Here is a 27,887-nt window from a genome sequence, read left to right on the forward strand (position 1 = left end):
ACCATTAATTTACATATCTTTTTTGCAATGAAATAAATTCGTTATGCATACATATATTTTTGCAATGAATAAATTCGTTGCGTATACCTAATACATCGGCGACGAAATAAATTTGTTGTGTATTCATAAATGTACTCGCAACGAATTATAGTTGGCAACAGAACAAATTCGTTCTAGATTATAAACGTATTTGCAACGATATATTTTGGGTGACGAAATAGATTCGTTGGCTAAAATAGTGTATGCACAACGAATTTTGATTTTCGTTGCCATGAACTTTTAGTAACGAGGCTTTGACAACGAACATGGCAACAACAAAAAATTGTTGCGAATTGTATTGCCAACGAAATTTTACCCTTTCAACAACAAAATATTTCATTGTGAAATATAAAATTTCTTGTAGTGAAATTAAACAATTGATTCACGAATACTCAAATTTCTCTATTTAACGGTGTCTGCAAAACCTTTTGTAAATTGATTATGTGGTTTTTTTGGTTTTTGGCCTTAAGCAATTTTTTAAGATTTGTAATAGTACTAGTTTTGTTTTCACTTCTTTAAAAAATATGCTATTTGATTCTTTCAAAACTAATCATGTGCAACTCGAATGATATTCACATAGGCTATTTAAATCTTTGACAATTTTTTTTTATCTCGCAAGGGATGGTCTAGCGGTTGGAGCAAGTGAGCATGTATGATGTATCAATTGATCCAGGCTCCAGTAAATTAACTTAATGAAGTTATCAAATAAAGATTATATTTAGATAATTCACCCCTGTAAATATACTTACTTGAAAATGAGTTATAAAAAATGTAACCACCTACACATCCAGTCGTCACACATTGACATGTGGCAAGCACAAATAAAATCACTCATAAAGATAAGTATAAAAATTGTAACCATCCAGTCACACATTGACACTTGGCAATCACAAATAAAATCACTCATAAACTTTCAATTGGTAATTAATTTGCTAACCATGATTGTACTTGATGAATTTTAAATCATATTAAAATATTATCTCAAATATCAAATGAGTATTTGATAACTATGTCTAGCACTGGAGTTGCTGGCAAAACATTAAAATGGATATCCAATATTAATTTGATGCTCGTTTTATTATTTTGATACTTATTTACTCCAACCACAATCATTTAATGGATTATTAAATTTTTAAATATAAGTATAAATTATTTAAAATTGACACGTGTCATTCATGACTGCACAAGTGGTGTAGGAGAGGCAGTTCTCTCAGGAGAAGAAGCGTAGGTGCATTTAGAAGAAACTAAGGTTGGAAACAAAAACTAGAAGTAAAAACGAAAGAACAAGGAAGAGATAAGAGAAATACCTCGTGGTAGGATTTCGCACAATTATAATAAGGGGAAAATTCTGAGAAGAGGAAGAAAAAGAGGGAGAAGAAGTGTTGGGTTCAATGCATACGCAACGAAAAATAAATTTATTGACATATAATAACAAATTATTATATTATTCATGTACGTAATTAACAGATAATCGCGTACCTTAATGTTTCCATCACCAACATACATTCAGTTGGCGCCAGATTTTCGTAAGTAAAGAAATCTGCCATACATGGAAAATAAAGATTGGCAAAAATTTATTTTCCATGTTTATTTTGGAATTTATTTAAGTCCTATTCTTATAATACTTTTATTAGGACTTAGATTTATTTCCATGTATATTATTCTAGTTAGGTATCTTTTGTACTTATCTAGAATAGAAGTAGAAATCGACTAGAATTCCATTACCTAGTTAAATCGCTTTCTTTAGGTTCAAGTTACATCTTAGAGGTTATTTTCGTGGCTATATAAGTCTCTAAGACGTTGAAGAACCGTGTGCATTTATTGGAAGAAAACCCACTTCATAGCATCGAATGTTTGCTAAGACATTCTGCGGAGCAGGACTGTGTCATCATTGGTTGTGCCAACATATAAAGAGTTGTTGTATAGATCTCAAGGGAGATCAGCCGCATTTCTGAAGGGAGTTCAGGTTTGAAGATAGTTCAAGGCATGCGGAGTAGAACTGCTGTAGAGAGGGACACAAAGTTCGAGTTGTGTACAAGAACGCCATAAAAATTAAAGAGGGAGTCTTTATTATTTTTAATAAGTCCAATTAATGTACACTGTAAATCTGAACTAGTGAAATCGTGTTTGCAGGTCCATGTGGATGTAGGGCACATTTGTGTTTGAATCATATTAAATTCTTCTGTTCATTTACTTGTTTTAAGTAGTTTATAACTGTGTGATCACAAGAATTGTAGTTGTAACCGAATACGGTTTCTACAATGTAATTGTTACAACTTAGGTTAATAGATATCTATAGGCATATAAATCTACACATGATTCTGTCGTAGCTAGACACGGCCACGGGCCGGTTTTGGGCCCAGAACCGGCCTGTTGACGGCCCAAACCGGCCCGTTGACCGAGTGAACCGGCCCGGACCCGTGAACCGGCCCGTCCTACCCGGGACGGGCCTGGTTCTAAGAAATGGTGGCCCGGCGGTTCACCCGGATTTAAAAAAAAAATCAAAAAAAAAAAGCAAATAACGGCTAGTGAACCGGCCCGGGTGAACCGGCCGTTATTTACTTTGTTTTGAATTCCCCCCCCCCCCCCCCCCCCCCCCCCCCCCCCGCCCCAATTTTTCCTGTAAATACCCTCACACCCCAACCAATTTCTCACCAATTCACTCACAATTCTCTCTACTTCTTCAATATCAAAGTTTAGTAAAGTTCAATTCTCTCTTTAGTTTTTGCATTCTCGAATTTCTCTTCGGTTCTTAGTCAAAAAAAAAAAAGTTCTTTTGCATTTTCGAATTTCTCTTCAATTTCTCTTCGAAATCTTTAAAATTTTGAATTTAAAATTAAGTTCAAGTCTTTCATTTATTTCCTTTTCCTTTTTCTATTTAAAAGTACTTTTAATTTACTTATTCATTAAATATTTCAAAAAAAAAAATTCAAAATTTCCGAAACCGGCCCGCTGAACCGCCCATACTACAGGCCGGTTCCGGTTCCGGAAAATGTGAACCGTGAACTGGTTTGAACCGGCCCGTGGTCGTGTCTAGTCGTAGCCGCATATGCAATCTTGTCAGCCAACTGCCACTTGCCGGCTGCTCGGCACGTATAGGGCGTGGGTGGCATGGCTTGTATGTTTTGTATTTTGATGGGGCTTTTGGCAAATGGACATGATCATGTTTTTCATAACATAATTAATTATTCATTATTTAATTTAAATAATAAGAACATACATTTAATTCATATCATCTTCATCAAATCAACTCACACAATTCATCATTCATATATGTATATAACAAAATTATATAAAAATAAATGTACGAAAAATAAATATTTAAGGTTGAATCTTACTTCTTGAAGTGTGAGTAGACGAACAAACTGAAACTCGAGTCGAGAAGATGGCGGACTACATGGCCTCCGATCTACTCTAACTCGACGGTGGTTGTGTGGCGTTCACGCACGGGCAGACGGTTGCGTTGCTTCTCCGGCTTTCGGATTTCACCTTGTATACATTTAATCACAACCTACGTAGCATTAGATACGAGATTATTAGAAACAAAAGAATAAATAACAAGGGAAAGAAGATCGACCGACGATAGACGGCAGTTTGTGGTGGTGGCACAGAAGCATCGGCGCGACGACGGTGGCTTGGATGCAACTATTAGAGAGAGAGAGAGAGAGAGAGAGAGAGAGAGAGAGAGAGAGAGAGAGAGAGAGAGAGAGAGAAGAGGCTAGGGTTTTGAAAAGACCCTCGTACAACTATTTATATGAGGTTAATTAAAACTCTCCTGAACTTAACTTGGACTAGGCCTAGCAACTTAAGTTCACTAGTCTTTCTCTGCTCGTTTCTCACAAACGACTCCTCAAAAATATAACGATTAAATTTTTGTGACGATCATAACCTCATCATCAATAAGAGTGCCATTTCATAATTTTCCAATATAATTTCCAAAATTGGAAACCCTAATTTTGTAGACCAGCTTCATTGGGAAACTTTTCATATCAAAAGTTCATTAAATCTTCACCAAATCTTTTTCCTTTATTTATTCTCGTTCGTAATCAACAATTATAAACATTGGACTTAATCATATTGACCTCCAATTACGTGAAGATTAATAACTTAATCTCAGACCGTTGTATTCAAGGATTTAAAATACATAAGAAGTGTGACCATCGATGGTTCAAGTGTATGCTAGTTGCGGGCCCACAACTAATTGTTGTTCAAACTCGTTCCTAGAGTTATTAATAACATGAAACTAATTTCAACTTAATCACCCAACAAATCAAGATTGACGTGTAGAAATTATACACCATGATTACCTAGATAAAAATGAAGTGCCTGCAAGAAACACGTGATACAGTTAACGTACAATACGATCCCCTCAATACATACATCCCAATTGGACTAGAGGTATTGGTCCACCAAGGTTTTTATTGGTGTTCAATATTTTATTGAATGTTCTAAGTAATATAATTCATATGTGTGTGACTTAGAGAAACTTATTTCTCTAATCACTACAGTAATCAACTCTGGCCAGAGACTCTATTGATTAACACACAGGACTTCCATGACTAATCAAGCGATTGAATCCCCTACTAAAATCACAGACTACACACTAGATTTTCAATTGATTGAACATTGTCCCTTGGAGCGGTTTTCGATGAGACTCAGGAACTAATCACGACATTGTTGGTCCTCTAATAAAGCCACAGTGATGTTTGGTTCTTAAGGATTAATGGTGTACAATCATACCACATAGAACTCTATTCAATTAAATGAGAAACACTTAAAGAATTATAGGATGAGGGAGTTCAGTGAACTCATCTATATGAGCACCGACTTATGTATGTCAATGTCACAACATCGATGAGTGATGAGATCCAGTACACATACACCACGTGCTAGTCTCAAATGGAAAAATCTGGTATACTCATTGATGGCGTAACCCGTTGACTAGGAACCGCTTTAACAGTTACATTACTAACATTTAATTATCTTATGATTCAACTAGATCAATTCATATATAGTAATAGAGTAACTGTAAGGACTATATTCATGCACATGCATGGGACAACAGATACATAATAGCAAAAGTATTTATCATTGATACAAAAAAAATATTTTTACAAGAATTACAGAAAGACCACAACCACAAGTTGGTTTGTTGATCACATACTCTAACAAAAAGGTCCCAATTTCGTTTAAAGAGTAAATAAATTTTAGGAAATTCAAAATATTTTGATAAGAAGGTAATAAGTGGGCACGAAAATCGAGGAGACAAATGCACTCGTCAGCAATAGTTGGCTACACAAAGGCGGAAATTGGAGAGACACCTCGAGACTCAAATATACGCACCACACACATTAGGCATGGAGTAGGGTATTAGTTGATCCGGACATGAAAGGGTTTTGTAACAAAATCCATTTACCGATAGATTATGTCCATTAAGGTCCATCAATAGGCGCGGCCGAAAGAAGACAACCCATTTAGGAAGTCATTCATCGCCACAACGTTTGAGGAAGGAAGGCATATCACCGAGAACCGAGTTGAACATATGGCACTAGGAGGGATCTCGTGATGACTCAGACATGTGCATTTAATGTGAGATCAGGCGCATTAAATACAATGACACCAGTATTAAATGCTCGAATAATCAGAGACAACGAGGAAGTGGAAAAATGTACGGATATCCTGCATAAAGGCTAGGGCTTAGAGTATGGGTTGACGGCGAAAGGCTAATTAGTTGAATATGACTGCCCGGAATGCCCGGGAGCGGGCGAAAAGTTGGTAAGTGATATGAACCCCGTATAACTTGTTACGAGACTCAAATACCTTAGATGAAAGCAAGATCGAAACATCCAAAAAACAAGGATTCAAATTGGTGGAAGCAAGGAATAATGACCCCATAGCTATAAAGAGCTATAAACCATTATTATAGAGGTGGGATATTGACCCCGTGGTTATAAAGAACCAGAAACCTATATTATGACGCTAAGAAATTTACAAGAATCCACTTGTAAGATCCCGATGTTTGTTGTAGAACAGCAAAGGATAATTGATCTCTCAAAAACTCAATTAATTCCATCCAAGTTCGATCTTGATCATCGTATGGTTGAGCCAAGACAAAAGATGCAAGCGCAACAATTCCACCTTTTGTCTCAAAGTATATATGATCATCGATCCTGCGAGCTTCACCATATTGTCATACTTCCATTGTCGACCAAGTGCGATGTGGGTAACATGCAAATTTACCACATCGCATAAATACCATCTTTCAGCCATTGAAGAGTACTCGAACGTGAGTGTTTTGTAGCTCAAAGCCCCAATGCGTCAGACCTCAGTATAGAGAATGACTGATCTCTCTAGGCATCGCCATATCATAACATGCACAATTTCAGTTTCCACTTAAGTTAGCTTGGCATTAACTTTGATGCATGGGTGGATCATATCATTTTCCACCTCTTCAAAATGATTCGCCATCGAATCCGAATATTATTTTTCTTCCCCATCGAACTCGACCTCAGCATTCTAAGTTAGCACATCATTACTCCCTAAATTATATCTTTCTTTAGTCTCATATGGAGGATCGAATGTGGCCTCTCTTGGTATTGATTCCCTTTCTCGTCTTTATGAAGAGCTCCACCGTGATTTTCGACTCGCCAATCTCCTTTCTTCTAACTCAATAGCATGGGATGAAACATACATTGTAATATTGTATTCACAAAATAATCAAAGTCATGGATTATAAAGATAAACGAGTACTCCATTATAAACCAAACTAATTATGTACATTTATAATATAATAAATTTAGACCAAAGTATTTGGCCATTATGAAATATTAATTAACGACCTCATATATTTCAATTTGATACTTAATTTTATATCATCCTTACATAAATGCATGATTCATTTGTATTTCTAAGGAGATAATTAACCTAATGGAAGTGAATAATATATACCTAACAATCATCAACATATACCTAATTAATTTAAAACGTTCATCAAAATATTAAATATAAAACGTATAGTAGGTGGTGTTTGCAAAAGCTTATTTAAAAGCAGAAGTTGGTGATTTTGAATAAAGTTAGGATTAAGTGTTTATTTTGTAAAAGTGAAAGTATTCGCTAATTAATTGGAAATCAACTAAAATATGAAAAGAAGGTAGATGAGTGTTTTTAAAATTATAGCTTAAAGCACTTATATTAAGAGAAGGAATAACTTGTTTTGCAAATATCAAAAAATAGATCATGTACAAAAAAATAAAAAAATAAAAATTCATAATTTATTTCTAAATTTTTTTTGCAATCACCACCTTAATGCTATACACAAATAATTCATATTATGTGGTTACGGATTTTTGTCAGTAAAAATAAATATACAAATAATTAATTTCGTTAAAGATAGGGGTAAAAATCGGACGGAATTGACCGGAAATAGCTTCTTAGGAAAAAAATCAATTTTTTTCCGAAGTAAATAATGGTTTCCAATTTTCGTTCCAAAAATATCGGAATGCAAAAAATTATTCCGATTTCAGAATACCTCGCAGTCGGCGGAATTTTGGAAATTTCGAAAATTACATTAGTTTATAATCTCTTGTTCCAAATTCGAATATAATGAAAATTTTCACAATTTTTTTTAAAAATTTTGCAGAAAAATGCAAGAAAATCCAAAAGAGAGTTCGACAAAATACAATAATTAAAAACACATGTAGGAACAACAAAATAAAACATACGTTTTGTTATAAGAAATAATGAAACATAAAGTTTATGATAACAATTAATATTTTCTAACGTTTTAAGTTACAGGACCCTTCGGTATTTATATTTTTCGTATTAAATATGACATAAGTTATATTATGCAATTACAAAATATATCATACAATTATTTTGTTTGTATTTCGAAAAAACATAGAAATATTCGTAACTAAATTGAAAATTGGAATTTTCGGTAATTTTATATACCATTCCGATTCAATTTCAAATAAATTTGGAAAAATCACCGGAACTTCGAAAACGGAATAAAAAACGATTCCAAATTCGGATATTTTCGGATCGAAATAGGTGGAATTCGAAAATTGCATTCTAAATTTCACCCCTAGTTAAAGGATGACAAGAATTAAAATTTCCTTTTTCTACAGTTTTCTTAACTTTGGTAATTAAATAAAACAAATATAAATGAAAATGTAGCAATTTGACACCACCATCTGTGCATCAAACACATTCACTGCCGGTATTGAAACAACTCTCCTCTCATAAACCGGCAATTTCCTCCTTTACGGTCTCGACCAACATATCGCGTGGCAAAGCTTCTCCCATCCGTTCGATATACTCATGTTTTTTGCCATCGATTTTGCTTTTGTTATGTGACAGTTTACGTAATCAACTATAGTCGATAAATAAGCAACTATGTTTGTAGTCAATTTATTATTTTTAGGTCTAATATAATTGAAACAACTCTCCTCTCATAAACCGGCAATTTCCTCCTTTACGGTCTCGACCAACATATCGCGTGGCAAAGCTTCTCCCATTCGTTCGATATACTCATGTTTTTTGCCATCGATTTTGCTTTTGTTATGTGACAGTTTACGTAATCAACTATAGTCGATAAATAAGCAACTATGTTTGTAGTCAATTTATTATTTTTAGGTCTAATATACGCTTTAATATGTTAATCAACTATAGCTGATTAATAAATCAACTAAGCAAACAACATATTCCATTTACGTCCAGTTTAATTCAGAATTTCGCAAAAAAAATTAAGGTAAACTAGAAATTCCCAAAAAAAATATAAAGAGGGGGCTTCTACTAATTATTTTCAAATGATGGATACCTCAATGCAATTTCAAAACCAGGGGTTTTCACTAATTTTCCCTGAAAGATAAGTTATTTTCAATTATAATCTTAGAAGAACCATATCAGTTATAGGTCCCTCTATATTATAATTTATGTCCATAAGTTCAAGTCAAAATCGGCGTATTTTAGTAAAATAATTATATTCACTGTGACAAAAATACCCTTAATCAAATCAAAATTATATTTCCCAAAAACCTCTCTATCAAAAAAAATTCCGCCAAACATCTCTCTTCCAAATTTAACTAAAAATATTAATTCGTAAAAAAATATATATATTTTATTGTACAAACTCATACTCTAAAAAAACTACAGTCGTCGCATCACTGATGTCGCGCCATCGTCGTTGACTCCGTGAACTGCAAATAACAAACTGAAAATTATAATTTGTATTATTGAATTGCAAACAACAAACTACCTATGATTCCGGCAAATGCAAACAGTAAATTGAATAAAAAAAATCCAAAATTTGCATTATTAAATTGCAAACAACAAACTACCTAGATTTCGCCAAAATGCAAACAACAAACTAAAGAAAAAAATCAACCGAATTTGCATTATTGAATTGCAAACAACAAATTGAAGAAAAAAAAAATCAGTATCACTAAAAACTTCAACAAAAAAAAATGTTTTGGAACACTTTGCAAACAACAAAAGCATTAAAAAAATGTTTATAAAATGTAACTTAAAACATACATTGCAATTGTAAACTAGAGGGATCAAATCTCATCATCAAACACAATTCTTCAAACAACAAATGAAGTTAACCCAACCTACAAAGGAAAATTACTAACAACATACGATGGGAAGGTTCTATATACGGAACACGCAATGCGAATTTTGGCTAGGATTTTGAATTTCAGAAATTCGTTTTTTTTTTCTTTGGAGGGTGATGTTTGTTCTCCGCTCTTAACTCTGTCACAAGAAATCATCTCATAAGGTAAAAGGCTCCCATAGTTTTTCATCTCTATAACATTTCTTCAACCCTAAAAATGGAATTCAAAAGAAAGAAAAAAAATTAAAAAGAAAAAGAGACATGGGAGAGATAGAGAGACGAGATGCAGAGGAGGGAGATGGAGTGAGAACTGAGAGATGAAATATATGGAGAAAGATACGTGAGATTCGAGAGTAATAAGGATTGATATATGAGATTTGTTTTCTTATTAAATGCGGGGGTTTATGTCTATATACTAATTCTATTATTTTATTTATATTATTTTTTGGGTCACATATATATGCCTATATCCATGTAACAACTAGGATATCCACATATATAAGTCCAAAATAAGGGTGTCTACCCTTAAAAATACTTATGTAATTAACTAAAAAGTGCATTTGACATTTCCAACCTTATTATCCTTGCCCAAAATGTCTTGTATTGGCACTATTTAGATATTTTAGCAAACTAAGTTAAGAAATTAAAATTTATTTATAAAGAATCAACTTTCACACTAGATACTTCAAATTGATTTTCCACTTATTTACATGGGGTATTTGACAAAATCTTTTCATTCAATTTTGACTTATTGACAAACATTTATTTTTTAATTGATATTTGTTATAAATTCAATTGATTCAAATTATCCAAAATGCCCCTATTTACTAGTATACTATTATTGAAAGTTACCATATTATATTATAATGGAAAATGATTAAAAAAAATTAAAATATAAAAATCTCCTTATTCTCCCCCCATATCTCAGGGAATTTCTACGCTACACCTGGTGAATATAATCAGGCACCCTAATTAATAAGATTCCCATTGCGGGTTCAGTTATGGCCCAATGGATTTTAGAAATATAATTATAAAATAAATAAAAAAGGACACATGTCAAGAAAAGAGCCACCCAGTGAAAATCACCAGGTGTAGCATCGTATTTCCCCATATCTCACGCCATCCCCTATTCCCTCCCCTATCTCACATTATTTTGAGTTTATGCTTTTCCATTTTTTTAGTGGTTTTTTTTTCAATTTAAAATAATTTTTTTTATTTATTTTATTTCAATTTTTTAAATGGTTCATATTTAAAAAAAAAAGTTGAAATCCTCTGCATACTCATCGAAAATCACTAAATTTTTCGAAAATCACTATGAAATTCAAGTAAAAATTACTATAAAATAAGCATAATCCACTTTAATATTAATGTAATCCACTATTAAATTAGTGTAATCACTCTCAAATAAGCATATTCCAGGAAGGAGAAAATCAAAGATACATGAAAACCACTCGGAATAAACAGCTATATAAACATGAAAATCACTCTGTATAAACAACTATATAACCATGAAAACCACTCTGTATAAACAGATATATAAACATGAAAACCACTATGTATAAATAACTATATAAACATGAAAATCACTTTGTATAACAACTATGTAAACATGAAAACCACCCTGTATAGTTAAAAATTCGCTTTCTTGCTCGGATAAACAATATAACGTCCAATCAAAACAAACATGTTCATACATTTACAATTCTTTAGAGAAAACTCCTAATTGAGATGTTGGGATTCGATAACCCGTTGAAGACCAGTATTTTTTGGGGTTGATAACTCTACAAAGTGAATCAAACAATATCGAATGTCTAGCGTCTCCACTTCACCCACTGTGACTGCAAATATATCCAAACCCCAATTGCTGTAAGAAACTTATTTTTTAGAAAATAGAGCAAATACAAACAGCAGATTATATATATATATATATATATATATATATACAATCTCATGTAATCCAATCTAGTCCTATATAGGTAACTGAATGAGCCCTTAGAATAATAACACCCTATCACAGCACAAAACTTCAACACATAGAGAGAGAGACAAAGAGAGAGAGTACGGAGATTATTGGATAGAAAGAGATAATATGATCATTAAATCGAGTAACCAATTGCCTAATTATTAGGAACCTTTAATGGAAAAGATATTATATTTTTTTAATATTAAAATTAAGGGGTAATTTTCTATACACCCTCCATTATTAGATTATATTGGTTAAAATTCAAGTCATAAGTCCAATATTGCTATAACCCCCTACTATTTTTTATGGCTGATTTGCCCTTTAGCAAAAATAGGAAAATTATATTCTTAAATATATATATTCCTATTAATCCTCCATAAAAACCGGTTTTAGCATAAATCGTGCTGCAAAACGTCAATTGCAAATCCTCCCCAAATTGTATTTTTTCATCGTTAATCTCTCGAAAAACAAAACTTCTCCCTGCCCCCTTTTCTTCAATGCAATCTCTGTTCCCCTATCGTTGTTCTCGAGAACGATGTAATCTCTATAACTTATGCAAATCGCCAACAAAGAAAACACATCCTAGAGGATAGTGCAAAATCGAAACGTACAGGTAATTTGATTTGTGATTTTGTAAATATCTTTAATGGCGATTCATTGACGGAATGCAATAGGTTATTTTTATAACATAAGTGAAAGATGCAAATTAGAGGTTTTAACCCCATGTAATTTTTATTTTTATTTTTCGTTTTGACATTATTTTTTGTTTGGTTTTACCGTTCATTTACAATATTTTTCCGGTTGTTTTGCGTTTTTGTTACATCTTTTGATAACTCGATAGCGATTTTTTGTTTTGTCGTCTTTTGTGCTTTTCGGCCCTTTGGAGTATTTTATTAAATTTGTCTTTTTCCTCCTAAATCCGTTGATTGTTTGTTTCGAGTTTCCTGGTATGTGTTACATTATTTTGTGCTTTCATTTTGCTGTTTTGTGATACATTTGTTTTTTTTTTGTTCATGTTATTTTCTGGTGTCGATTGCAACATATATTCGATTTCGTTGTTTTTTTTTTTTTCTGTTTGCGATTTGTTGTTTCTAGCGTAGTGTATTTTGCACTTTGATATTTATTTTGCATTTTGCGTTTTGCACGTTGATGTTTTTTTTTTCATTTTGCATTTTGCATAGGTACCGACATGGTTGTCCAATAATTTTTTTTTTCAATTGAACAGTTGATTTGACGAAACGGGAGAGGAAAATAGATGAATTATTTGCCTCTTCAAAAAGAGGGAAGCAACGATGAATCAAGCCAAATCTATTTGCACGATAACACAAAGCCATATTAAGTTTCGACATCGCCTCAACAAACCAGATTTGGTTGATTGTGGGATTTTTGTCTTGTATATGGCAAGGCAGTTGTGCATGCAACAACCATTAGTGAGAAAAATCCAGCAAGTGGGATATCGCACTCGAAAAACTTTTAATTATCAGTTCTTGAACGACGAGGATACCGTTGAGTTTAATTAGATTTTTTTTTATGATATTTACTTATGTTTAGCAGAGCTTTGATTTTTATTTGTGGCATTATATTTTTGTTAGATTTTGATATGAACTATTTTCTAATATATTCCAAATTCATGCAGTTATTTTAAGTATTGGTATATGCTTGCCAATTCATAAGTTCTTATAAATTCAGTACATTGTTAAAAAAAACAGGCAAAGTGTCAAAGGGCTTTAGTCGATTTTTGTTATGCTATACACTGCTGCAACAAAATTCTCACAAGGCTTTAGTCTTCATTCCGCTGTTATAGTTTGCATTTTGCTATTGTAATTTATAAGCAAACTGCAAAAAGAAAAGGCAAAGTTCAAATAATACAATACCACCTGCAAAAATAAATATATGGCGTCAAAAGTGTAGATAATATTATACCAAAAAATTACATCATATATAACATCAACATGCACAAATATAGTCGAGCAACAAACACATCGTATATGCAAACGGCAAACATAAAAATCAAGAGTGCAAACAATACCATGCCAACAACTCAAAAAAATATATGTAACATCAAAGTGTAAAATATAGTCTGCTGAAACAGCAAAATGCAACAACATGCACAAATATAGTCGAGCAACAAACACATCGTATATGCAAACTGCAAACATAAAAATCAAAAGTGCAAACAATACCATGCCAAAAACTCAAAAAAAATATATATAACATCAAAGTGTAAAATATAGTCTGCTAGAAACAGCAAAATGCAAAACAAAAAACCACCAACATCGAAAATGGTGCAAATCGACATAAATAGATGAAAAAACACTTGATGTTTTTTGTTCGATATGGACATTATAACATGATGTTTTGTTGTTTGATGTTTGAATTATGAATGGATTTTTAAGGTTTGATATTTACAGAACATATATTAACAGTGACAATCATGTATGAAAAAAAAACTTAAAACAGTAAACAAAAGCAGCAAAAGAGTAAAAATATATTCGAGCAAAAACACATTATATACATAAACTGCAAGAATTAAAAGCAAAGTGCAAATAGTAACATACTAACAACAAAAAATAAATATATAACAACAAAGTGTAAAAAAAAATAGCAAACAACAAACACAATTTTCGTCTCAAAATTATCAGATTTAGTCGATGTCCTTGAGCCTCTAGATACGGAACTGCTCTGACGATTAAATACGGAATGAATTTATCGGCTGAGAACGAGCGAGCCATTTTGTACTCGTTTTGGTTTGCACGAAAAAAAAAAACTAAATGAAATCTTCTCCTGATGAGCAAATAAAGAGAACAGATGTGAATCGGGCTCAATCACTTTCTATATGGTCATCTTCTCCTTCAATCTTGCACCATCAACCCTAAAAAAATCACAAAATTTAATTTAATGTCTGCCAAATTGAATCAAAAGTCTGAATTCGAATTTCAATCTCGAAATCTAAACCAGAGATTTTGCGAAATAAAATAAGAGTGTCGTCAAAGATGAATCAACCACGTTTCATAAACTCCTTTCCAACAACAAAACAAACCTATTGACGTAGCTCCTCTTCATGTTGATAGCAATACGAAAAACAAAAATATACCTAATTGCAACTAAAGCCATACAATTCTAAGATCTTATAATGATGAATGAGTTCTTTAATTCTACCATGGATAAACTCCCGATATTTTTTTTTCAACCCACGTCTCATAACTTCCTTCCAAATCTTACAACGTGATATTTGGGATTTATTCAACGTAATTTACTGAATTAACTGCTTCCTTAATTAAATAATTTACTGGAAGGGTATTTATGTCCGTAGGCTTATAATTTTAATTAATTTAATTAAAAATTTTGGTCAAAGGGCCTATAGCTATACTAATCTAACACATTGGACTCATAGCCATATAAGTTTGAAATAAGGGGGTATAGCTAATTATCCCTAAAATTAAATATATGTTATTTCTTAGTTAGGGGTCGATAATTAAGTGTTTTTAATTAATAAAAAATGTTTTGAATTTATCTTAAAAATGTAAAATAAAATTAAGCTCAATTTAATGATACCTGTATAGTGAGAGGTTTTGTCAAATTTTTGCTATTTACAAACATCTCAACTTTTAAAACCAGGGTTTAATGCACCCGACACCCATATATTTTATAACTGTTAAAAACCTTCTAATGTTATTTTATTGGGCAAATAGCACTTAACCCCCTTTGGTTTGGACATTTTGCACATGACCTTCTAATGGTATGAAATTAAGCACATAACTTCTCTATGGTTTTTGAAATTTTGCACATGACCCCTTTATGGTATGAAATTAGGCACATAACCTCCATGTGGTTTTAATATTTTGCACATGACCCCCTTATGGTATGAAATTAATACATAACCCATTTGAATAGAAAACTGGAACAAACTAAATTACCCCTATTAAGTCAAAAGGTCTTGTTTTAATTTAAAAATAATTATTCTATAAAATGAAATTGTTAATTTACTTTTTCTAAAATGAGAATATAATATATTATTGTGTTTTTTTCTATTTTACATCACATATATATATTTTTTAATTTAATTTTCATTTCAACTTTGGAGAAATGTTTTTTTAGATTTTTCCAAAAGAATTAAAAAATAAAGACTTTGTTTCTTAGAAAAATTAAAGTTCGATAACAACTATAATATAATATATTATATAGAAAATAGTAATATAATAATCATAATTAATGATAATGTTAAAGATTTTCAAATTGATTTTAAAATTGAATAAATTGTCAATCGTACAATAACTAGTATTATATACCTTTTTGTGCTGTAAAATTAAAAAAACACAATAATATATTATATTTCTCATTATACAAAAAAATACATTAAGCTTTTCATTTTATAGAATAATTATTTTTAAATTAAAACAAGAATTTTTGACTTGATGGGGTAATTTAGTCTTTTCTAGTTTTCTATTCAAGGGGTTATGTGCTGATTTCATACCATAAGGGTGTCATGTGCAAAATTTCAAAACCACAAGGAGGTTATGTGCCTAATTTCATACCATAAGGGGATCATGTGCAAAATGTCAAAACCACAAGGGGGTTATGTGCCTAATTCATAAATCATACCATAAGAGAGTCATTTGCAAAATGTCCAAACCACAAAAAGGTTAAGTGCTATTTACCCTATTTTATTACCAAAATTCTTTATAATTCATTTTTTTGGCGAACCAACCCTAAAACGTCATTTTTTAAGGTTTTTGCACTAGAACTGCATTATAAGGAAGTTTTTGCTAGTATTTGTAACACTAGTTTTTTAGCAAATCAATATACCACATATTACTAATTAAATACAATAAATATTTAAAAATAAGTAATTATTTCATGTTTTACTAATAATTACAAAATTATACTTCTAAAAAAATTTGTGCACACATGTTTTATTTCACACAAGTCTAATAAAACGCGTGCACACATATTCCGCACATGTTTTATGTTTTCAACCTTTCAAATTTTAAAATATGTAAACAGAGAACCTTCATTGAGGTTTAATCAACGTGTCCGACAGTCAGAGAAAGTCGATTTCATTTTAATATCTTAATCATTCTTGTATTTTATTTTTTTCTCCAATTAGCTATAAATTCCTTTATGTTAGATTTTATGTGAATAAATTTAAGTTATAAGTCTCAATTTCCATCAAGTTCATTGTTCATACTGTAATGAAAATATCCTTAATCAATTTAAATTAATCCCTCAAAATCTCTCCACCAAATCAAATTCTCCTATACCTCTTTCCTCTCAATTTTAACGAAAAATAAAACCTATTGGTAAAAGAAAAAAAAAACAAAAAAAGGGAATTGTCGCAATAAGACTCTCACAACGGCCGCCTGTGATCTGACAAATGCAAACATCAAACTAAAAATATAATTTGCATTGTCTAATTGCAAACAAAGAGTTATTTGACAAAACCCCCTCAATGAAGTTCCTTATTGTGATAAATCCAATTTTTATTTAAAATTTGACATAAACCCATCGAATTATCTAAAATGCTCATATTTACTATTATGGAAATTTACCATATTATGTTATTTTGAAAAATCAATTAATACTTTTGTAAATATGCAAATCCTCATCATCTCTCTCCATCTCACCCCATTTCAGTTTTTTCCCTTTTTCTATTTAATATGTTTTTTTTATTTCAATTTAAACAAAATGGTTATTATTATTATTATTATTATTATTATTATTATTATTATTATTATTATTATTATTATTATTATTATTATTATTATTATTATTATTATTATTATTATTATTATTATTATTATTATTATTATTATTATTATTATTATTATTATTATTATTATTATTATTATTATAATAATTATTATTATTATTATTATTATTATTATTATTATTATTATTATTATTATTATTATTATTATTATTATTATTATTATTATTATTATTATTATTATTATTATTATTATTATTACTTATTTGAGTTTTTTAAATGGTTCATGTTTAAAAAAAAAATTGAAACCCACTACACACTCATCGAAAAACACAATAAATTTATCAAAAAATACATATATCAGAAAATAAGATCTACATCATCCAAATGCAAACAATAACAAAATACACACACACACACACACACACACACACACACACACACACACACATATATATATATATATATATATATACTCTGCAAATGCAAAAATGTGCATTTTGCAATTTGTAAAAAAATTTACTACTAGACAGGGCCGGTCCGGCATATTTTAAGGCCCTGGGCGAAATAATAAAAGTGTCATTAAGTAATACGGAGGTTCGGAGGCAGCGCGCTCGATTTTTTTCTCGATATTTTAATGTGGATAAAGATTTATTAATATATGTTTCATTATAGAATAAATATATTGCATATTTGGATTAGAATTTATTTCTTTTAAGAAAAAAATTTAGAAAAGTATATAATAATTATAATTTATTTAATTTAAAAAAACATATTCATAAAAACTATATTTATTCTATTGATAAAATTAAAATAAATACTTTAATGTCATATGCTATAACTATTTTACTAATTATTCTAAATTTTAATTTTGAGAAACATATTTAGCAATTCTTTTGTACGATAATCTCATATTTATGTTATATATTCAATAATATTCAATTCTACTATTAATGAATGAATTTTTTTTCTTATTATAAATATTATTCAGCTAGTAAATTTAATTATTTTTGCATAAATTCAACATGATAATAATTAAATTTATATAAAATAAAATAAGTAACATTAAAAATATATATAATATATATGAAAAAATTCAGTTTTTTGGGCCCCTACTAGAAATGGGCCCTGGGCATGGGCCCTGCTCGCCCCACCCCAGGGCCGGCCCTGCTACTAGAGATTGCAATTTGCAAATAAATTACAAAATTTATAATATGCAAAGAGAAATGATATATGTGGAAGTTGTTTGCTTATTAATTACGGGTATTTATGTCTACACTGGATAAACCTACATCATATAATAGTTACTAAATCCATAAGAAATGACACTAGGCTAGTCATGTGTGACAAACTCCACTTAGTGACCGTTGATAAGGGGATTCGAACCCGCACTAATTGACACAAACTCACTTACTCCAACAGTTAGACTACCCATTGCGAGGCTTAAATTACATTCTTCCTTATACAGTTTAAGTTATACAATTTAGTACTATCACATAAATTTGTGAAATATTAATGAAACATACAAAGTATTCACAAAATAATCAAATTCATGAATCATCAAGATCAACGTGTACTCAAATTATTTGGCCATATGAAGTATCAATTTACAACCTCATATTTCAATTTATACCCCTCTTACATAAATGCATGATTCATTTATATTTCTAAGAAGATAATTAACTTAATGAATGTGAATAATATATATTCCAAAAACAATCAGAACTGCTTTCCTTTTCTGTTTTAAGGATAAATTTGAAATATTAAATATAGCACGCATATTAGGTGGTGTTTACAAAAGCTTATTTAAAAGCATAAGTTAGAACAATTATAATGGAGGAATTAAATAGAGTATAAAATGATAAGGGGAAATGAGTGATAATCCCCTAGTTTTGAAAATATATATGGGGAGGTCCCATAATTTTTTTTTCCCTAGTAAAAAACTCAAATTCTGATCTTAATTAGGGAGACCCCCTAGACAGCTTGAAGTACATATTTTACCCTTTTAGTTTTAATTCAATACACAAAACCCTAGCACACCCTTCTTTTTTCCACTCACAGCCGTTCTCCCTAACTCTCAAACTCACGTGACTTTCCCCTCTCTTCATCTCTCTCTAACTTTCTCCTCTCTCTTCATTTCTCTCTCTCTCACTTTTTCTCTCTAATTTTCCTCCATCTCTTAATCTCTCTCTCTAACTTTATCTCTCTAATTCTCCCTCTTACAAATCCTCCGCCGTCAGATCTCCTTCCTCCACTGCCTTGCGCCGATTGTCACTATTTTCCACCGCTGCTCCGACACCGTATTCCGCTGCACCGACGCCGCCGCACGCCTCTGTTCCGCAACCGCCTTGCGCCGGCCATCGTTGCTTCTCCCATCGTTTTGAACTCTGTATTAAAACATCTACTTCCGTTTGAAATGATTTCTACGTTATTGTTTTAGTTTCGTTTCTTTTTTTGGTTGGGGAGGGCTCAAACCAGATCTACTATTTCTTATAAAAAAAAAAAAAAAAAACCCAGATCTACTATGTTTTTGAAGATCTGTGAACAATTAATATTAAAATAATTTTTTTTTTGGATTAATTTGATTTTTTATTTTGTTTGATTCTTATCTTTTTCATTTTTATTATAAATCGTATGTAATTTATTTTTTGCATTTATTTGAATATGATTCAAAATGCCTCAACTGTGAGATTTGTGAAAAATTAATATTAGAATCTTTTTTTTTAATTAATTTAATTTTTTATTTTGTTTGATTCTTATCTTTTTCATTTTTATTATAAATCATATGCAATTTATTTTTTGTATTTATTTGAAGATGATTCGAAATGCCTCAAGTGTAAGAGCTTTGTTTGTCTTTAGTAAAAATTTAACCAGTAGTGGTTATTTACATGGGTGGTTTGAGTCAGGTGAATATACAGTTATATTTAGTCATATACAGTCATATATAGTCAGTCATATGTAGTTATGTATCATGACTACATACAACTATACATGACTATAATACTTGTAGTACACCATAGTCATTTGTATCGATTTTAGTACAATAAATTTATCACAAAAAAAAAAAATCATGATTTTTTTATTTTTCATGTAATGTAATTTGAATTTTGCAGGTATTTTTTTGAGTTCACCAAAGTATTTTTTGTACAGCCATCATCGAATTTTGCAGTTATTTTTTGAGTTTTGGTTTTAATATTTTTTCTTTTTTTTTTTTCGTGTGAAGCTGTGAGTTTAATTTTAGGAGTGGACTTGTACATAAAACGCGATTGTTGTGGCAATAAATATAAAAAAAAAACAACTCGAAACTTGTTCCTGGTGGTGGTGCGACAAAACTGATTGTTCATCCATTGAAGGCATAGAAAAGGTAATGAATTTAATTTTAATGTGCTTCTTAATATAGTGAATCACTGTTTATTGGTCTTCAAATGATTTGCTTACTTTTTTTTATACTTGGGAGTATATGTAGATTCGTGATGAGAATATTTTGTGGGTAATATGATATTGATATTTTATTTATCGAGAATGAAATAGGTGACTACTTTACGTGTGTTTCAACTATTATTTTATCTATGGTGTTCCACTTCAACTTGCTTTGATCTTTGACCTTTGGTTATACGAAGAATAATGACTAACATACTTTGTTTGTAATTTGATTTTGATAATATAAGCTGTCTCGTATCACCTGGAGAACAAAGTCAGGTACTTGAAGGGACAAATAAAGTCACATACATGTATACAGTCACATGTGGTCATATATATGTAGTCATATATAGTCATGTGTAGTAACATACAGTAATATATTGTGTAGTCACATATAGTAATATATAGTTACGTGTAGTAACATATAATATATGATGTAGTCACATGTAGTAATATATAGTTATATATAAACTATGTAGTCATGTAGTCATGTATGAGTTATGTGGGGAGTATCTATGTATACCAGTAGGTGATAGTGCGTATGTGCACATTTAAATTTGAAGCGAAATTCGTTGTTTGTTTTAACTCTTTTTCTTTTTCACAGGTCTTGGTGTTTGAACTACTATGTAGTAAGTTTTTGCGGAGTGGATTGTGTTCGTTGTTCAAAACAAGCAGTTCTCGTGTTGAAAAGTGCGATTTGAGTCAAATTTAGTCGTATAGATAACTGTAGTCATGTATAGTTCTATGTAGTTATATATATTTATATACAAGCTATGTGGTTTTTCTGATGTATAGTGATCTTGATTTTTTTTTTTTCAATTTTTTGTTAGGCATTAAATTATTTATAATATCAAGAATCAAATTTTGAATTTTTTTATTGGTATAAATGATTTTTTATATATATAATCAACGGTTTTTATAATCGATTGACCATAACTTTAGGATAAAAAAATAGTACATGGCTATATATAACTATACATGACTATGGTATACTATAGTCATGTGTAGTCAATTTTAGTACACTAAATTCAAAATTAAAAAAAAAATTAAAAAATTAAAAATTAAAAAAAAAGTAAAAGAATAAAAAAAATAAAAGAAAATAAAAAAAAGAAAATTTATAATTTTTTATTAAAAAATCTGAAAAAATGATAAATGCAAGTCTAAAAATGTGGAGTGCAGTTAGCTATAATGCTGAATGCCGATGGAAAAGCTGAATGCAGTTGGTTAAAATTTATAAATAATGGCACAATAGTACTTTTGTCTCTCCAGGGGTGTATCTCAAAGAAAGAATTTTAGGGGTGGACTTACCCCTATATATTTTCCATTCTAGGGGTGTATATCAAATGGCCCCAAATGATAAAACTACCATTTTAATATTTCAAGACACAAACATCCTCCTCCAATGGCGATATTAAATGAAAAGTTTGTTAATACTTTACCACATAAAGTTGCAAAAATGCACCGCAAGAAAAACAAGAATCAAATATTCCTTAATATTAGTAACCACAGATCCAAAGGGGAAAAATTAAAATCTCAACAAATTCCTAGAGAATAGGGAATACATATATCTAGTATTTTATTGAATTTTAATATTTTTTTATAAAAATACTACTAAACACTTTAGAAGAGATTATACCATCTTAAACATTCAACAAGTTTTTCTTAACAGCTTATAAGCTTCACCAAATACGAATCTATGTACAGAAAGAAACTCATAATCTATTTTTAAAAACTTTTACAGACACCACCTTATTAATACACAAATAATTCAAATTAATAGCGGTTTTTTCTCTTTAAAATAAGATAAAATAATTCATATTAGAATATGTCAGCACAAGCAACAAATCGAAGTGAACCAGTTTCATCCAAAAAGAGATCATTATGGGTAGATTTCCCTTTTGGTGCGGAATCATATTCATTTACCGATTCATATGGATAAGAATTAAACTTTCCATTTCTAATTAAAAAAAAATAAAAATTGGTAACTATTTTATTAAATGAAAATGTAGGAATTTGCTCAATAAAATCTGATGGGATGAGGATGTAATTAATTAAAAAGTATTGTCTATAAATTTTGGAGCGATATACATTCAATTCAGCCCAACTGACTTCTCGCAACCAGATTTTCACTCTCTCTATCTCTCTCTCACACACAAACATCAAATATAAACAAAAACACACAAACACTCACCGAAAGAAAGACTGTTTCCAGAGTGAATGCTATGCAAATGCAAGCTTTAACTTTCTCTCACCGGACTTTTCCAACGGTATCTCCGGCGTCGGTATCCGGATTTTCCGGCAGAAACCGGAGCTACTCTGGTACATTCCGAATCAATACAATCCAATGCCGTGCTTCAGAATCTCCGTCGCTAGGTCCGTGTATCTCTTTCTCTAAATTGCTGCATTCCGATGTTTTCATGTTAATTACACTTGATTAGCAGTAAGGAACGTATGTTTGTGTGATTGTGTTTTGAACGCCCATCATCAATTAACTTTTAAAAATTGATGTTTTGTCACATTTGGAAATAAATTGAGATAAATTTAATCTGCTGAAAATTTATCTTTATTTAGGAGATTTAGTGTTTTTCCTTTTTTTTTTGGCCATTATTGGAAGGTAATGATGATTTTATTTCGACTTATGTTTCGACTTTTTGTCGTTTTTTTCGACTGCAGTGGTGGATGAAAAGCGGTTTATCGAAGCATCCGAAAAGGGGAATTTAATTCCTTTGTACAAATGCATATTCTCGGATCATTTGACACCTGTCCTAGCTTACCGTTGTTTAGTCAAAGAAGACGATAGAGAGGCTCCTAGCTTCCTCTTTGAATCTGTCGAACCTGGTTTTCGTTCATCATGTGTTGTAAGAATCAAACTTTCATGGCTATTTCCATATATATATATATATATATATATATATGTATATATGCATGAATGATTGTAGATTCATGAGTTTTTTTTGTTAAATTTTATTTTAGGGTCGATACAGTGTGGTTGGGGCACAACCGGCAGTGGAAATTGTAGCGAAAGAGAATAAGGTGACGATTCTTGATCACGGATCGGGTAAAATAATAGAGAATTTTGTAGATGATCCGATGACAATTCCAAGAAGCATTTCCGAAGGTTGGAGACCACAACTAATACAAGACTTACCCGAAGCGTTTTGCGGTAAGTTCTTTAATATTTTATCTTGTTCACACTCTCTGATGTTTACATGTTTCATGGCTTTAATTACATTTTGACCGTATATCTTGTACAATTTAACGCATAACCGTTCACGTCATTTAATATATACATGGTTTCTGCTGTTAAACCGATACACTCGAGCATGAACTTCAATTATGATCTGATGGAAGATTTTATCCACGTACTTTTCTGCATGCTGTAGTTCTTATTCAAATCCTTTCGATCATAATATCTCCAACATTAAGCATAAGAACGATCAAATGATTCTTTATGAATAATTTTCTGAGATCATATGTACCTGAAAATGTGTGATTAACTCGAGATAAAATGATTCTTTACGAACGGTCAAACGATTCTTTTTATGTTTTTGTTTTCACTATCAATTGTGTTGTTGGTCCGTGAATGAATAGATACATAATAACAGAGTCTCGTACATTATTGCGACAGGTGGATGGGTTGGTTTCTTCTCATATGATACAGTTCGCTATGTCGAGAAGAAAAAGCTGCCATTCTCAAGTGCACCAATAGATGATCGAAACCTACCTGACATTCATCTCGGACTGTATGATGACGTCATCATTTTTGATCAAGTAGACAAGGTACAGCTGTCTTGCTGAGAGTGAATATGCTGTCAATCTGCACATGTGGAATTTATCATTATACATTTCCCATCAACCGAAAAATAACTGCACATGTCCTATACCTTTACTTCTAGTAGTTGAAAAAAAATTGAATGCTCATTCATTCCTGTGGATAATTTTGTTTAATGATTGAGCATTCAACGGATTATAATAATAATATTAATAATTGACATGTCTGATATTCTCACTGCCAGTAGTTGATAAATTGAATGCCACTAATTCCAGTCGATAAATTAGGTATTACAACTTCATATTATTACATATCCTGTTGTCTGCATGTCTTGTCTTATTACAATAACTGCGGGTTTTTTTCTTGTCAGAAAGCATATGTCATTCACTGGGTGCGCTTAGATGAATATCCGTCTGCTAAAAAGGCTTACGAGGATGGAATAAAACGCTTGGAAACATTAGTTTCTAAAGTACAAGATATCGAGCCGTGAGTTTACTTTTTGTTATTCAGTTCATCGTCAAATTAATCTAGGCGACGACGATATTCGTTTGCTAACTATCCATTTTTTTTTTTAATTATAGTCCAAGGCTATCTCCAGGTTATATTGATTTCTGCACTAGTGATTTTGGACGTTCGCTAGACGAGAGCAGCATGACGAGAGAGGAATACATGAAAGCCGTTTTACAGGCGAAAGAGCATATTTTGGCAGGGGATATTTTCCAGATTGTCTTAAGTCAGCGTTTCGAAAGGAGGACGTTTGCCGACCCGTTTGAAGTATACAGAGCTTTGAGAGTTGTGAATCCGAGTCCGTATATGAGTTATTTGCAGGTTCTTTTCTCGTTTTTCGAAAGTACGATGTATTTTCTTAATCAGTTGCGTTGTGAGCTGAGATATTATTTTATTCTGTTTTGATTCTTCGTCAGGCTAGAGGCTGTATTCTGGTTGCTTCGAGCCCGGAAATTCTTACTCGTGTAAACAAGGTGAAAGTCAGTTTCTGTGAATAATTTCTCCAATGATTTTGTTAATATATATATATATTTGCATATGAATGTAATTGACAGAATAAGATAGTGAATCGACCATTGGCTGGGACAGCTAGAAGAGGGAAGACAGTGCATGAGGATGAGATGTTAGAGATTAATCTGCTAAAAGACGAAAAGCAATGTGCAGAGCATACTATGCTCGTTGATTTGGGCAGAAACGATGTTGGAAAGGTTTCTTCATACTGACTTTACTCTTCTACAAACATTTCATCGGTCTTTATTGCAATAGAAAATCTCTACATGCTACCTACCTGTGCTTTAAATTGAGTCGTCTATTAATTTTACGGGGGAAGTTAGTGCTAGAAAATGAGTTTACGTGTTTTTAGATTAGGTGCTATAACATGATTATTTGGCTAAATTTAATGATCAACATTTGTTGGGTTCCTTATACAGGTTTCGAAATCTGGTTCTGTCAAAGTGGAAAAGCTCATGACTGTTGAACGATACTCCCATGTGATGCATATCAGCTCCACAGTAAGAATATGTTCAAAGTTGATTTTTTTAATTTGTTCGATTTTGAAGATATTTTCTTATCTCGCAATTCATGTTTCAAATTTCGGTTAAATTTTTTATGCATAAAAGGGTATATGTTAGTGTAATATCATGATATATAAAACACTGTTTCTATTCGTGTAATGGAAATTTCACCTTTTACTTTTATTCTATAACCGACCCAAAGCACCGCCACAAAAACATAATTATGAAGTATTTAATGGGAAATTATGCTGACAGGTCACAGGGGAGTTGCACGATCATCTAACCGGATGGGATGCACTGCGTGCTGCTTTGCCTGTAGGAACAGTTAGTGGAGCTCCAAAGGTATTACCAATTCATCATTTTTATTCGCAAGTATTATACTAACTTTAATCTAATTAACTAACTTCAAATAACTGCACATCCACAAGTTCATGTCCTAAGCTAAAATGTTACATGAGTTATAGTTGCTCTCTCTCTCTCTCTCTCTGGTCAAATAAGTTTTCTCTCGGCCCTATGCAATAATTGTAGGTGAAGGCGATGGAGTTGATAGATGAACTAGAAAGAACAAGAAGGGGACCGTACAGCGGTGGATTCGGAGGAGTATCGTTTGTCGGAGACATGGACATAGCATTGACTCTGAGAACAATAGTTTTCCCCACAGATGTGCGTTACGACACAATGTTTTCATACACCGATGGTAAGAAGAGGAGAGAATGGGTCGCACATCTCCAATCCGGAGCTGGAATTGTCGCCGACAGCGTTCCAGAAGACGAGCAGGTAGAGTGTGAACGCAAAGCTGCCGGTCTCTCCAGGGCCATTGATTTGGCTGAGTCAGCATTTGTCAATAAAAGCCGTGATCAGCCACCAAAGAGTATCAAGGGTGGCGGCGGTGATGGTGGTGTTGCTGCTGCTGCTACTGCTGCTGATGCTTCTGCTGCTTCGCCGCTCAAATTTCCTAGTGCGGAATTATTAGTACCGCAGAATGGATACTTGGGTTCCTGAATAAACTCTCAATAACAGCAAGTTTTTCTAAGTTCAGAATATATACCAAAATTGCAGAAGTAATAATTAAAAACCAATGTGTTTTGGAGAGTGATTAACTGTTTTTTCTTAAGTTTTTTCATTTTTTTTCTTCTTACATTACCTTTAATTGCAAGTTATAATGTTTCGGTCACATATTCAGTGTCTATTCTATGCTACAATCGGATCATATTGTTTTCCACCTTTTATTAACACATAGTTTCACACATATACATGTGAATGTATGTAAAATGTGCATGAATCTATATGCGTGCATGATAAGATAACACAATCAAATGTTATAACATATAAGTTGGAATTCAAAAATTCAAATTTGTCGAATAATCTTAAACGATCTAATTATATGTTTTGCGAATAATCTTACCTGTTACAATATTTTATAACATATAAGTTGGAATTCAAAGTTCGAATGCAATTTCTATGTTCTATCTATAGATATTACTATTTGTACCATGTAAGTATGCTTTTATATGATAGCAAAATGGTAGATCTTGTGCTTGCCAATCTTACCATTTATAGGAAAGTTTTAAGAGTATTTAGTGCAGAAATTTGAAAATAGTGAAGAAAAATAAAAAGAAGAGGAGTGGCTACAATTGGTTAAAATTAAATGTGTGTGGGAATACATGAAAGTTCAATGGTTAAATCAACATCATTTCAAATTTAATTTCTCAAAGGTGAGCCACGTATACGTCCAAGAACTTTCACGAGCAAGAGTGTCAATTAATTAGGGACAAGCAAGTCGGATCCATTAAACCGTTGAACATGTCAAATTCAGTAAAAATCATTTGTTGGGACCGGACGGATGGATCTAT

General features: G+C 31.6%; 1 protein-coding gene and 1 long non-coding RNA gene across 2 annotated transcripts; both read left to right on the plus strand.

Moving 5' to 3' along the window:
- Positions 1-11,903: 11,903 nt before the first annotated feature.
- On the plus strand, positions 11,904-13,254 carry LOC148770114 (uncharacterized). Its single transcript, XR_016031553.1, has 2 exons — positions 11,904-12,228; positions 12,841-13,254. It is a non-coding gene; the product is annotated as an uncharacterized LOC148770114 (long non-coding RNA).
- A 9,480-nt stretch (positions 13,255-22,734) lies between these two features.
- Positions 22,735-27,306, plus strand: LOC105953621 (anthranilate synthase alpha subunit 1, chloroplastic). The gene is made up of 11 exons (XM_012977296.2): positions 22,735-23,115; positions 23,416-23,600; positions 23,716-23,905; positions 24,371-24,522; positions 24,885-25,000; positions 25,096-25,342; positions 25,438-25,494; positions 25,576-25,728; positions 25,951-26,031; positions 26,290-26,376; positions 26,563-27,306. Exons 1-11 carry the CDS (start codon positions 22,965-22,967, stop codon positions 27,034-27,036), a joined length of 1,893 nt encoding a protein of 630 aa, XP_012832750.2. The 5' UTR covers positions 22,735-22,964; the 3' UTR covers positions 27,037-27,306.
- The last annotated feature ends 581 nt before the right edge of the window (positions 27,307-27,887 follow it).

This window comes from Erythranthe guttata, chromosome 6, assembly GCF_056151865.1.
Source record: "Erythranthe guttata isolate IM_541 chromosome 6, IM_541, whole genome shotgun sequence".
Classification (NCBI taxonomy): domain Eukaryota; kingdom Viridiplantae; phylum Streptophyta; class Magnoliopsida; order Lamiales; family Phrymaceae; genus Erythranthe; species Erythranthe guttata.